This window comes from Protomyctophum parallelum (assembly GCF_964188405.1).
Source record: "Protomyctophum parallelum genome assembly, chromosome: 5".
Taxonomy (NCBI): Eukaryota; Metazoa; Chordata; class Actinopteri; order Myctophiformes; family Myctophidae; genus Protomyctophum; species Protomyctophum parallelum.
The window spans coordinates 45,155,037-45,169,817 of NC_139702.1; the positions used below are offsets into that span (position 1 = coordinate 45,155,037).

The following is a 14,781-nucleotide window of genomic DNA, read 5'->3' on the forward strand; positions in this document are numbered from 1 at the left end:
ATCTTTAAAAAAATGATTTTAGCAATAAATTGTTACGAATACATGGAATAATTTGTTGCTGTGTTTGCAATTTGTATGTACAGTATATTGAACCTGAGCACTCCATAGCCATCAATCTAATTTACAGTACATCTGAATCACACATTAAATTAATCAGTTAGACCCTAACCCTCCATATTAAATTATATTCATATCACCTGGTCAATTCTAAATGGTACTTTAATTAGAACTTGCCTCCAACACTGCTACTATTCTCCTTTGTCTCTCAAAAGGTTACCACATTTATACCTGGGAACTGATTCTGCTAAATGTCTTCTAAATCATGTTTCTATAATCGGTGGCACTCAAACTATTTCACGTCAAGGACCCGGAACATTATATCGTTGCTGTCCGGAGGAAACATAACTACATTTTTGAGGTGAATCAGGGCTATTGAACACCCTTTACGTCTGTGTGTTGTTTCGAAAATATTGAACAAATGTAAAGTAGTAAAACACGCATTGGACAAAACCTCTTAACTCCATTAGACCCTCAAACAAAAACAACTAATTCCACCACCTCTCTCCTTCTCATGCAAGTAATTGACAATATCTAAAGTCACAACACCAACTTTCATGAGGCAGTATTGCTTCATTTAAAGAAATATGGTTTTCTTAATTTCCTTAAAAGTATACTATTCAGTCCTGAAAAAAGTTATGAGGTTTCCTCCGGACAGCAACGATATGCATTTTGCCGCCGACCCCATTTGAAAATATGTTGTTCCAGGGACACCCCCAGAAGCAAAGATGTGTTAAAAACGTTCGCTCTGAAAGAATATATATTCAAAGATTTGCACACATTTTCACTATTTAAAAATAAATAGTGCTGCGCTACGAGCTTGTAGATCTGCTATTTTTTCAACAGCTAAAGTTTAAAAATAATGATTAAAATCTATAAGGTGACACATATGCGTCAAGAACATAAACCAGGCCATTGTCTCTTATAAAACACGAGCAATGAAAGGACTTTATTATTGTTAATTATGAAAATATAGATCTGACAGATTATTCTCACCTTTATACAACATTGATCAAGAATGAGGGTGATTGTATACGTTTTTTTCAACAGGAAGGCAAATGAACAGTCGTTTTGACATTGATGATGATAACACAAGGGGAGTCAGACAGGCACATATTGATGTTAAATACTTACACATAATTGGATTCTGCTTAAGTTGAACATTCTCAAGGCAAATGGTTGAATAAAGGCAATGAACATACATATTACATTACAACATATTAAAGGACAACTTTGTTTTTCAACGAAGGTTCATGTTTTAGGTTGTTGTTCATTTATATATATATATTTTTTTTTTCGAACAAGTGGTTAAAAGTTTTTTTTTTAACAAAACATTACGGCAATGTCTTTGTTATTTACTATAGTCCACTCCTACTACACCTAAAACATGAACTTTGGATGGGAAAAATAAAGTAAAACTTAAAAGAATATTTCATGGTTTAAACTTTGCGAGCGTACGCAAAGTTTTTTAGGACACGACAAGCAAAGAGATTCATATCTCTTTGCTTGTCGTGTCCTAAAACCAGAATATGAATCATCAGGCTAAACAGTCTAGCAGCTGACAGAATACACAATTGTACCGGTAATAGTCCAACGATCTAAAGCGCTGAAATGAATGCTTGGTCAAATACATTCCATGAATTGTGCGTAAAAGGTGGGATTTTTTTGTTGTAATTCTCAACATTTTATTCTTAACACCAGGCAGGATTTGGAATACAGTATATGTTGGCGTATAGTACAGTACAGTACAGGGTGGTTACATTAGTGATGGTTACTTCATTGCTATTAATGCCATGATGGCAATTAATAATAACAGTAATACAAAATATTCCTAGAGTGGTCCCAGATGGTTTTCAAACAGGTGATTGAATCCAAGACTCCTAAATTGACATCTATACAGCAACACAGTGCAAAGTTCTGACTGTAACCACAGTAGAAATGGCTATTGAACATCAAGTGAACCAATGCAGGCACATACAGTAACTGAACAAACATCTGAAATAGTTCCGAAACGGAAACGATTCTCGCTCAAATGTGAATCTCGCTTTTCCTCCACAAGAATTGAGATCACGATTCTAACACGATTCCAACTTTCCATGAAATTATTAATTTAAAAAACAAAAACATAAGAGTAACTAAAATGAATTGGACAGCCAACTAGTCCTCTGACAACCTGGGTGGGCAGCGGACTGACCTCATGTTTCCTTCTATGCATGAGGAGTCCAAGCTGCTTCTTTTCACCTGACAGGGGGGGGGGGGGATTTCCCGGACGTAGCGCGTGGAAGGAAGACGTTATTCCGACCAGTTCCTTTCCCCTCCATCAGGCTACCGACTGTGCCACCGTGCCCCTCATCCATTTGGTTCCTAGCTATCATTTAGCTGGGTACCCCCTGGAACTCCCTCAAGGACCCTACTTTGGGAACCACTGCTGTAACAAGTTCGGACCCATGGTTATCATTGCACACTCACTATCATTAACGAACAACAAAAACATTTTCTCAATGTAGAACTGGGGAGTGTGTGACATAAATGGTGTACAACACTATGCAGGATCAATTATGCACTCATCAGCACAAACACAAACATCTGCAAATATAGAAAACAAACCTTTTCTAAACACACAAACAAAACGAAAAGGAAGAAAATGTTTTGTAAGAAATTAAGGCAAACGTACTAGCGAACCATCTTCTTTTTGAGTACGAGTGGCCCCACGTTGTCGCCAGTTAGCTCATTGTGCTTTATGTGCGACATGTCACAAACCGGAAACTGAAAACAGAAAGAATTCAACATATTAGCTGAAGAGTAATCATTAGCTGAATTGATTGAAAGTGGTTTAATACTGTAGTAATAATAATACATTATATACATATATTTTATTATATTTTCCTTGAGTTGTTAACACAAGTTCTAAATTAGGAAGCAGAATATTATCACGCCAAGTGTTTGTTTCATACAAATCCACCGTAGACATGTTACGAGCTACTTTCTGTAGATATTTGTGTTGGACTTTGGAAGCACTCATTTTTATTAGCGGGTCGTGCTGCTGCCTCCTGCATTATCTGCAAATTCAAAACAGGTGGAACGCAGGGCGGTTCAGTGACTTTGACGAGCGCTTCCAAACTACAATACTTTCTTGTAGCTCATAACATGTCTACGGTGGAGTTTTAGGAAACAAACGCTTTGCCGATTGAACGAGGATAATTCAAGCTTGCCCTACAGTAATGTTGGTGAGTTTAACGTCGTTTCATACAAGCAGATCGGACATTCGGTTTGTATGAATGGGGAGTCAATGGAGGGTATTGCAACTCTAGATTCATCTCATCCCATTATAAACAAATCTAGTGTTGCAAATTGCGGCTACAACTATGTAATCAATTTGCAAGAACACTTAAAGGACAACTTCACCACTTTTCAACTTATCTTAATAGATCCTCACTAATAATCATGATAAAATTGCATGATTTTTTTCTATACTCAGTCTGTGTCTCAGAGGAGGGTTCTGGGCAGTTTAGAATCCCATCCAACAGTGACATCATCATTAGGCAGATGTTTTTTTTAACAAGATGTTTTTTACAAAAATGTTTAGATTTTTATCATCGTGAGAACGATGGCTTCCATTTTCGCATTGCAACTTTTCAGGACTAGAGAGCCTGCAGTTTCTATTTAGGGTTAGGTTTAAGGACTTCAGTATTTTGTATACAATTGTATGCATAAGTACAGAACAAAGAATGTTTGTTTTTGCCATCTTTGTTGAAGAGTCTGAGCAATATGTTTTAGTTTATGTTATGCCAGTGTTTTTTTGTTGGCTAAGACTAGATAGTTTAAGTAGCCTAGGCAGGCCTAAAGTTCAATGGATTGTTCAAAGACTGAGCTTAAATCAGAATTTGCTACTAAAGGTAACACTAAGACTAAGTTGCTAAAATACTTTTAGTCTTACTAGAATTACTAAAATTACTAGGTAAGGTTTCTGGTTTAGGTTTAAGTTTATTCTAAATGGGGAACAAAGAACCTTTTTTGCATGGTGGGGAACATAGGTACGCTCCCGTTGAAAAGTGGTGAAGTGGTCCTTGTTGTGTATAACTTACCGTTTTGGAGCGCCAGCAGCGACAGTAGCAGATGTTGCCGGTGTTCAAGTCCTCTATATCGATCTCGTTGACCACTTTACGACACTCTTTCTGGATCTTCAGGTTGATGAGACTGTCCCTCTGCTTCTTCTTCTTGGGCAAGAAGGGTCGAATGGACAGGTAGCCCAGCAAGGTCAGGATACCCAGGAGAGGCAGCAACCGGAGCCACTCTGACACTAAGACAGATAGAACAAGCACACAATGTTTACACAAAGAGGGCCACATTAAGATGCCGCACTATGTATGAAAGATGTCGCTCTGGATTAAGAGCGTCTGCTAAGTGCTAAATGTCTAAATTGTAAATTGTATGTCACCCACCAAAGACCTGTGGCCATGGGACAAGTAGAGTGGTAGACAGACAAGATGCAAAGGATCCATTTACCTTTGTCATATTGTTACAATGTTAGTTGTCTCCAAGGCACTTATTTTCACCTGACGGGGGGGGGGGGTTCCCTGGTTGGACGTAGCGCATGGAAGGAACACGTATTCCAACCAGTTCCTTTCACATCCATCAGGCAATTTAGAGACCAGGATTACTGCATATTTTTGTGAGGGTTTATTTCCATGTGAAAGGCACAATTATTAGTCAAGCAGCTTACACCTGACGCCTGCCCTCCCCCCTCATTCCAGAGATCCACATCTCCGGGTGAAACTCCTCAAATCTGTCCTAATCATTCCAGTTTAGTCACCCCCACTGTTTCACCTAACCTCAGGCAGTATCGTTTTAACTTGCTTCAAGTCATTTTCCCAGCCTCCCTCCGACATGGTTCTGCCCTGAAATAACCCTGTACCAGTGTACTCTGACTTTTGGTGCGGAATTCTAATTTCCATCATCCCCTTTTCTTTTGTACCTCAGCTTGGACTTTAGTCAAATAAACTGTTTGCCTGCAATTAGTTGAATCCTGCCTACTGAGTACGTAATATAATTATAATTATCAAATTTAGGGAATATAATATTATCAATAATCATATTTCAAGATAAGCTATAATAGATTTGTCTAAAATTGACGACGGGCATTTCAATTAACTCATCTAGAATTTAAAAAAAAACACTCGTGACTAGGCTATACACAAAACACTTCAGGCATCTCCTAACTTCAAAGCCATTTGAAATTAATCCTCGCACAGAAATTATTCAAGGTTTCCAAAAATCTTGCATGCCTTGTCCGTCTCAATTCTCAAAATATTTTATGATGCATGGATGGAACGGATCTCAGAGACCCATAATTTATTAATTTGTGAGAGTGGTTTTCAACTCATTTCACATCAAGGTCCATTATTTATTCAGCATTTGAGCCAAAACCCACCATTTGATGACATTTAGCCCCAATGTTTTGTTATCGTTCGATACGATTTTGTCCACAGTTCCACGCTGTATTTTTGTTGGTACCATTAGGAGAGATAACAGGCAAACGATGATCAAAATATTAATTATCATGACGTTATCTAATTGTGCAGACTTCTTGTAAATTAAGTAATTTACAAGAAGTAATTTAACTCTTAAAGATCTATAGGTGTCCATGGTTACCAACACTTCATCATTTAGCTGGGGGACCACCTGGAACCCCCTCAAGGACCATTGGTTGAAAACCATTGGTTTTATGGTGACCGTTCCTGCATCACTTGTCACAGCACAGTTCACAGAGCATTGCTCAGCATTGGGGTTTTTTTGGGGCTATTAATAGGCGGAATTTGACACTTTGTAACCAAAGGTCAAGCGAATCGGGGACTGCCCATGCCTCCTCAGCTCGTCCAGATGAGAAATTATCCTCTCATCTATCAAATTATCTTTTTTATTTCATTACAATATTTCCAAATGTCAATTCTAGCAGCTCTCTCTCCCTTAGGTCACAAAATCAATTCAGGAACCGGCATATGCAATCCCTCTGCAATCCTACAATGTTCTGTACTGTGGACACACTTGCGTACTGTACTGTGGACACACTTGCGTACTGTACTGTGGACAGTGGACACACTTGCGTACTGTACTGTGGACACACTTGCGTACTGTGGACACACGTGAGGAAAGTACACTGCTGTCCAAGAGCACTTAAGTAAGTAGCCTTGCCGAGCCATGAGGCCCATAAGGCAGGAGCCTATCTCCTGTTTCTGTAGCGTGAGTACAAGTACACTCCCTGGACATGACGCTAGTATGTCGCAGGGACTTACACCCAATACAACCCTTGATGCTGAGTGCCAAGCAGGGAGGCATTGGGTCTCATGTGATAGTCTTTGGTATGACCCGGCCGGGGAGGACACTCAACCACAAGGCCACTGATCTGAAGAGCAGTAGGCCTACAGTATCTCTAACTCACACAGTGAGCTGTTGAATGACTTCATTTCCTGTTCTATGGTTACAATCCTCATCTTCTTTTCCTTTTGGCTTTTCCCTTCAGGGGTTCGATCGCCACAGCGAATCATCTGCCTCCGTCTCACCCTGTCCTCTGCCTCCTCAGCGAATCATCTGCCTCCATCTCACCCTGTCCTCTGTCGCCACAGCGAATCATCTGCCTCCATCTCACCCTGTCCTCTGCCTCCTCTTCTTCTTCACACCAACATAGCTGTCTGTCTGTCTCTAAACCATACAACATAGCTGACTGTCTCTAAACCATACAACATAGCTGACTGTCTCTAAACCATACAACATAGCTGTCTGTCTCTAAACCATACAACATAGCTGTCTGTCTCAGTCTAAACAATACAACATAGATCTACCGCCAGTAATGTGATCCTGGCGGTTCGCGAGTGTAGGATAGCGTTACCGTTGTTAAATTCAGGGTACATTGCGTTATGGGCTCCCCCATATCTTGCAAGTATGATTGAACCCTACAAACCCTCCCGCGCACTCAGATCAGCCAACGCAGGGAAGCTGGAAGTACCCTCACTAAAAACGCCGGGACAACGCTCCACACGTCCCAAACTCTTCTCCCTTCTGGCTCCAAAACTGTGGAATGCACTTCCCATTGCAGTCAGAACTGCAGCATCACTCCCAATCTTCCGCCGTAGTCTGAAAACCCACCTTTTTAGACTCCATCATGGCCCATAGCACTTACCCTACCCCCTTAGATAGCATTTCTGTAGACTTAGATAGCATCTGATACAGACTTATAGCATGTTATGTAGACGGCACTATAATTGCATTGTATATAGTCATAGCACGCCATAGTACGTATGTATAGCATAGTAGTATATATATAGTTTATATGTATAGTCTCATAATATAGATATTCCACTGTTACTTTCTTAGCTTACGCATGTTTTATGATAAATACTTTTGTGATGTATTCCCATGCTTTTGTTCTTGATTATTGTAAGTCGCTCTGGATTAAGAGCGTCTGCTAAATGCCTAAATTGTAAATTGTAAATTGTAAAATGGCACAAAGTGCATTTTAGAGAGAAACTGGGGACCTGAGACGCTTCCCAGGTTCGAGAATAGACTTTTACCAAGGTCTAGCAGGCTTTGTTTCGGTGAGTGGTTTCGTCGTTTTGTTTATTTGCTGGTATTAGAAAAACAGCGCACGGGAGTGGAAATATGACCAGAGGGCTGTGGAAGGTACTTCCACAGGGCGTCAGAGAGAGGCTCGCCTTGGACCAGGGCTAGTCACCACTGTGCCCATTCAGTAGAGTGACCCCCCATAGGGATGCAAATGTCTGCTTTTGTCTTTATGCAGTGGTGGGTCTGGGACAGCAGCATACTCACCTGGCAGGTTTTTAGTTAAGGAACAGACATTGCTTAATTTTGGACATGATACAGCTATCAAAGAACGCAAGGGAGCTACGTTTGACACAGTAGGCCTACTCAAGGACTGAAAAACGGTAGTGTACTGTATACCATTGGGAGAATAAGAAAGAGTGAGCAGCAATAATATGTGATTCATACATTGAAGCTGTTATTAAGGTCATAATTTAATAACAATTCACTATGTATATAACTTTAAAGGAAGTAGTGAGATTGATTTGGAATAAAACTATCAGACAGACAGATCTGTCTGTCTGGACACAATTCATAATGTGAACTCCTGCTCATTACTGCACCACACACACACACACACACACACACACACACACACACACACACACACACACAAACAGCATTTAGTGAAGAAAGTATGATACAATATGTCCACTATAGTACCGAGGTGATGAGATCAAATCAGAGTTAACAACCGTAGCAACATTAATTGTAACAACATTTTAGTAAAGAAAGAGGGTTTTGATACAATGTCTCTCCAGTACGAAGATGAGATCAAAGTAGCCCAGACATTTAGACTCTCGTCTAAATGTTGGGCTAAGATCAGAGCCAGAGGACAACCGTAGCAACATTGTGACAACATTTGGTAAAGAAAGTATGATGTCCACTATAGTACCGACATGATGAGATCATAGGACAACCGTAGCAACATTGTAACATTTTGGTAAAGAAAGAGCGTTGATACAATGTCTCCAGTACGGAGATCACAGATCAGAGGACAACCGTAGCAACATTGTAACAACATACTGTACATATAGTTACCTGTTAACTGTGTGAATCCTCCTATGGACTCCGGTAGAGGCAGCTTCCTGAGGTAGGCTGGAAGCTGGACTTTAATGATCCTGCATATGGATTCTAACACCATGGTTGGATAATAATATAATAGTTCTACTAGGGTGAAGACAAGTACAGCTACTCAGCTAGAAAGTTTCACATTTGAGTATGGTTCCCTCAGGCTGCTCTACGTCACTGCGCTTATTTTGGTGTAAAGCCTCCGTGCGTACAGTGGCCGTGGTGAAACGTGGACACGACCACAACGTAACGCAACGTCCGTTGGAGAATAGGCGCAATCAGGGTTGCCACGATGTGTGAGAGAAATAAGCAACCGGGTCCATGAAAATTAAGCCCAAAATAAAGCCTGAACTACTAGGCTATTTGAAAATGACAAATGTGGAATATTTTTGGAAACATTTTAACATTTGACAAATCGGTCCTTGACATGAGAATGGAATGTGTGAGAATTGGCTTAGATAGTGTCACCTGTGGACACTAACTGTAATGAATGATATACACAGACAATATGAACTTGAACTGAAATACATGTTATGCTGGCAAGTACGTGCCACTGTTGGACTGTAGGGGTGGGGCTGCGTTTGTCACCTGTGGACACTAACTGTAATGAATGATATACACAGACAATATGAACTTGAACTGAAATACATGTTATGCTGGCAAGTACGTGCCACTGTTGGACTGTAGGGGTGGGGCTGCGTTTGTCCTCTTTCCTTCTACAGACAATGAGAAGGCGGTGTCGCACCGTTATTGGAGGACCCGGGTATAAGAGAGGAAGCATTCGGCAGCGCGCTAGAGAAAACCGAGCTGAGACAGAGACGGTCGCAGACGCCGACACGCCGAATGCCACGCCGTACACGAAACAACGCCACCCATCCGACTACACGCCGAGCTCCTGACCAGACCGCTTCCTTGTTACACGCCAGCCTACTCTGCCTAAAAGGGACGGTCAATCCGAGCCGCAACATTGTGTGAGTGTGGTCCTATATTCAACTTCGCTCACTGTCACTGACGAGTCATATCCTCCTTCCCAGCCTCCCCGTCCTGGACGCCGCAGAACAGCGTTGGATCGCCGGCCGCATATCATTGATCGCCCGCCGTCTCCTCGAGGACCGCCGACGCAGATGGTTTACTGCTATATGCCAGACTACTCGGCCTAAAAGGGACGGTCAATCCGAGTCTCAACTTTGTGTGAGTGTGACGCTACGTTGTTTCCTACCACCATCGCTTACAGAGTCTGTTTCCTCCTCCTCAGTTTCTGTCCACGGCCGTGGAGCGTGGAACGACAACCAACTGTCAACGCAGCTCCGCATACCATCGCTTGACAGTTCTCGTTGCCAGGCAACCGACGCCACATACGGGGCTTCGCCTCGTTCGGAGTCCCGGTTGGATAAGAGACAGTGACGTCACGAGGGAGGACGGACAATCTGGGCTCTGGGGCCGTGAGTTGGGAAGCGATAGTGTTTATTATAGTTATTACTATTATTATTGGGCATTTGCTAACTTAACGGTGTGGCACGTATTATTGTAGTGTACAGTACATTGGGTACAGCGGTCATTCAGGCTTCAGAGGGCTGCTTACAGGGGTGGGATATTCTCAGTGTTGGCTTCACCTGTCTCCTACCGCCCCTATTGGTGAACACGCATGTTGTATTTTACTGCTGTGATTTCGATAGAAGTGTTATCCTATTTTGATATAGGCTTATTGCAGTGATCGTTTGTGTGCACTTGATTTGCCGTGGCATCTTTTGTTGGTCGTGCATGTACTAAGGACTTAGGAGATTGGGTGGGAACAAACACTGTACTTTATCCAGATTCCTGAGGTGGGCATTTAAGAGGAGCTTGTGATTGTTGCTTGCCTAGAATACAGTGCCTATTTATATTGCTACGTTTTAATAATTACTAGTCATACTGTATAAATTGCCACATTGCTATATACCTATACATTTACGTATTTCACTTGTATAGTGTTATATTGATTCCTGTTACATGTTTTTATACTTACCTGTTTTATCTCAGAGCATATAATAAACTTTGTTACTTTTATATAACGACCTGCCTGCTGCTTGTGGTGTCTCAGGGGTACATGATCATTGAGCCCTAGTTGGGTGACACAAGTTTGGCGCAGTCGGCAGGACCCCTGACACCCACAACAGTATGGCCGACGATGAAAATGTAAACGAACCTTTAAACCTAGCTCTTGACGGAACAGAACCAGTACGTAATGCAGGCATGAATGCAGTTATGATGCCCTGGTTCATGGGGGCTTCCTGGGTTCCCAAATTCAGTGGAGGGGGAGGGGCGGTTAGGTTTAGTCAGTGGCGGGCTCAGGTTGAATCCTTCTTACGGGCTCAGATGCTATCCCCCCAACAGAAAGTAGACTTCCTGTTGAGTACCCTAGAGGGCGGTGCCCATAGAGAGGCCCTGCTGCTCCCCCATGCGGATAGAGACTCTGACCAGAAGATCTTAGAGGTCCTAAGTCAAAAGTACGGAGACCACCGTTCAGTGGAGACCCTCCGAGAGGAGTACTTTGATTGTAAGCAGGCAGTGGGGGAGGGGGTTGATGACTTCATCCTTCGTCTCCGTGAGTGTTTCCATAGGTGGCAGAGGAGTGACCCGGTCCATGCTGGACCTGCAGATGGAGTATTGAGGTCACAGTTTTCCAGAGGACTTGGGGAAGGGTCTGTGAAGCAAGAATTACAGCGCCACCTGCGGCGAACCCCAAACCTCACCTTCGATGCCGTCTGCAGGGAGGCCAAGTTCCTGGAGAAGGAGGGAAAGGCCCAAGGGAGCGAGGCTATGATCTGCCAGGCTCGAGCTACACCCCAGCCCCCTGTACCCGAACCACAGTCCCAACTGCAGCAGCTAAAAGAGTCCCTCCGGGCTGAACTGAAACAGGAGATACATGACCAGGTGACGCTGCTGGGCAAGACAATCGTCGATGAGATCCGGGGGCAGTTATCCAACCCCCAACCGAACCCTGCGCCAACACCTCAGTGGGGCAGGCCCGCCGCTGCACCACCGTCCAGCCGACGCAGGCGTCCTGACTCCCAAGAGTCACGAGACTACCAGTGGGATGACCAAGGTCGTCCTATCTGCCGGGACTGTGGGGAAGCAGGGCACGTCCAACGTTACTGCTCCCGCAGGGCAACGCCCACCCAGGGTTTTCAGTCCCGCCAGTCACTGTAGGGCGAGTGACTGGAATGGGAACACCTTTAGAGTCCCCAGAACAGTCTGTGATGGTTGGCCGCTGCCCAGAGGTCGAGGTCCTTATACGTGGGGAGAAGGTCCCTTGTGTCCTGGACACCGGCTCTCAAGTGACTTTGTTCAGCCAGTCCCTGTTCAAGCGTTGCTTCGGTGATGCTGTGATGCTGGGAGTAGAAGATCTCTCCTGGTTGACTCTGAGAGCGGCTAACGGCCTACAGATCCCTTATATAGGGTATGCAGTCATGGACTTTACTATCGGAGGGATAGAGGTGCCGGGCCGGGGCATCGTAATTGTTAAAGATGACTGTATGAACACTGACCATGGACTGCTAGGCATGAACGTGATGTCCGAGTGCTGGGAGGCCCTGTTCAAGCAAGGCCATCCGGGGCAGGCTGCTTTCAAGTCCCTCTTCTCCCCAGCTGCCAGGAAAGCATGGGAAAAGGCGTTCACCATCTGCAGAAGAATACAGGTCACCCCCACCCAAGAGGTAGCCCAAGGCGTGGCCAAACTGGAGCGACAGGCACCCATCTTGGTCCCGCCAGAGTCCGAGATGATCGTCTGGGCCTACGTACCTCAGGCCCTGGGTGGGGAGGACTGTCCCGTGCTGGTGGAGGACCTCCCTGATGGCCAGGGCATGGAGGAGCGCAGCTGGCGGATTGCGAGGACTTTGAGCTGGGTCCGTGGAGGGAAGGTGCCTCTTCGAGTCTGTAACCCAAACCCCTCTCCTGTCCATCTCCCACAGAAGCAGGCACTGGCTGTAGTGTCCCGAATCGACCCCCTAGAGGTCCATGGAGCAAAGGAGCTTGTGATCACAGACACAGAACCTGGGGTGCTGGAAGTAGATGTCCGATCCGTGACCCACACACCTATTGCTGACCACCCAGCCTTGAAGTTGGAGGGAGACGGCTTGGACACGGAGCAACAAGGACAGCTCACCACCCTCCTAAGTCAGTGGACGCATGTCTTTGCCGCTCACGAGGAGGACTTTGGCCACACTGCCGCCGTCCATCATCAAATCCCCACTGCAGAGGCACCCCCTATCCGAGAACGGTACCGCCCTGTCCCCCCTAAACTGTATGCCGAGCTGCGGCTGCTGCTGCAGAGCATGATCGACAGCAAGGTGATCACAGAAAGCTCTAGTCCCTGGGCAGCACCGGTGGTATTGGTGCGCAAGAAGGACGGCTCCTGGCGCTTCTGTGTCGATTACCGCAAACTAAATTCCGTCACCCACAAAGATGCTTTCCCCTTGCCCAGGATCGAGGAGTCCCTCACCAGTTTGACACAGGCAGCCTGGTACAGTACCCTGGATCTGGCCAGTGGATATTGGCAGGTGGAGGTGGCTCCGGAAGACAAAGAAAAGACTGCTTTCACCACGCCGTTGGGCCTCTACCAGTTCGAGAGAATGCCTTTTGGGCTCTGCAACGCGCCCGCCACCTTCCAGCGGCTCATGCAGCGTTGCTTGGGGGGACAGGTACACGACCATCTGCTCATTTACTTGGATGATGTGATCGTGTATTCTCCTGACTTCCAGAGCCACCTTAAGCATCTAGAGCAAGTATTTCAACGCCTACAGGACCACGGCCTAAAGCTCCAACCAGGGAAATGCAAGCTCTTTAGACGCCGGGTGACCTACCTTGGACATGTGGTCAGTGCGGAGGGGGTTTCTACAGACCCGGAGAAAACCCAAGCTGTCGACAACTGGCCGGTCCCGACCACAGTGAAGCAGGTCCGCTCCTTCCTTGGCTTTGTAGGCTACTACAGGAGATTTATCAAGGCTTTCTCCCGGATTGCCGCCCCGCTGAATCATCTGCTGCAAGGGGTGACCGGTCGCCCTTCTGTCCCCGTGAATTGGACACCCGACTGTCAGAGGGCCTTTGAGCAGCTGAAGCAGACCCTCCTGAGTGCCCCCATCTTGGCCTTTGCAGACTTTTCCCAACCCTTCAAGGTCTATACCGATGCCAGCTTGGAGGGCTTGGGGGCAGTGCTATCTCAGGTGCAGGAAGGACAAGAAAGGGTCATCGCCTATGCCAGCCGCAGCCTTAACCCCACCGAACGCAACGACCAGAACTATAGCTCCTTCAAGTTGGAATTACTGGCCCTTAATTGGGCAGTGACTCACAAGTTCAAAGACTACCTGTGGGGGGCACAGTTTACCATCTACACTGACAATAACCCCCTAGTACACCTGAACACAGCCCGGCTAGGAGCGGTCGAACAGAGGTGGGCTGCTCAACTCGCCAACTACTCCTTCGACATCAAGTACCGCCCTGGCACCGCCAACAAAAACGCAGACCTGTTGTCCAGACTACCAGAGACTCTTACTGCAGTGGCTCAGGCTGTGGAGGTTCCGGCTGGCCCTGCAGAGGAATCGGTACAGGATCGTCCTACCAGCACAAACCCCCCAGAGACAACGCTCTGGAGAGCATGGCAGCAGCAGGATGCAGAGTTGGGCCAGATCCGCGAATGGCTGGGAACCGGTGAGCCCCCATCCCGAGACATTCGCCGCTGTTTATCTCCCTACCTGTCTAAACTGTTGCAGGAGTGGGATCATCTGGACCTACGCGAGGACCTACTGGTGCGCGTTTGGGAGGAGCCAGACACTAAGACCCTGGCATACCAGCTGATAGTCCCTGCTGCCAGAACGCATGCACTCTGGAAAGAGTACCATCAAGCAGCAGGCCACTCCAGTGCAGAGAAGGTGGTGTCCATCCTGCGCCGGCGGTTCTTCTGGTCGGGTATGGGAAAGGATGTCCGAGTTTGGACTGCGGACTGTCCAAGATGTGCAGTGAGTAAAGCAGGAACAGAGCCTCGGGCCCCGTTGATGTCCGTTCAGAGCAGCTACCCCTTTG

The 14,781-nt window shown here is 45.6% G+C and overlaps 1 protein-coding gene across 2 annotated transcripts; it reads right to left on the minus strand.

Moving 5' to 3' along the window:
- Window positions 1-1,580: 1,580 nt before the first annotated feature.
- On the minus strand, window positions 1,581-8,886 carry cisd2 (CDGSH iron sulfur domain 2). Of its 2 annotated transcripts, XR_014569218.1 has the most exons (4): window positions 8,695-8,886; window positions 4,143-4,357; window positions 1,802-2,823; window positions 1,581-1,615 (listed from the first exon to the last, which is right to left on the minus strand). XR_014569218.1 is itself a non-coding variant. In XM_083764810.1 (3 exons), the coding sequence occupies exons 1-3, from the start codon at window positions 8,795-8,797 to the stop codon at window positions 2,731-2,733; spliced, it is 411 nt and encodes a 136-aa protein (XP_083620936.1). In that variant the 5' UTR covers window positions 8,798-8,886; the 3' UTR covers window positions 1,587-2,730. The 2 variants fall into 2 exon arrangements, 1 of the variants encoding a protein (XP_083620936.1); XM_083764810.1 differs by having other exon boundaries at window positions 1,587-2,823.
- Window positions 8,887-14,781: the final 5,895 nt, after the last annotated feature.

Coding starts and splice junctions, on each gene's coding strand:
- cisd2 (XM_083764810.1), bottom strand. CDS start 8,797: ATGGTGTTAGAATCCATATGCAGGATCATTAAAGTCCAGCTTCCAGCC. Junction 4,358..8,694: donor AGGATTCACACAGTTAACAG/GTAACTATATGT, acceptor TATCTGTCTTAG/TGTCAGAGTGGCTCCGGTTG. Junction 2,824..4,142: donor GCTGCTGGCGCTCCAAAACG/GTAAGTTATACA, acceptor TTCTGTTTTCAG/TTTCCGGTTTGTGACATGTC.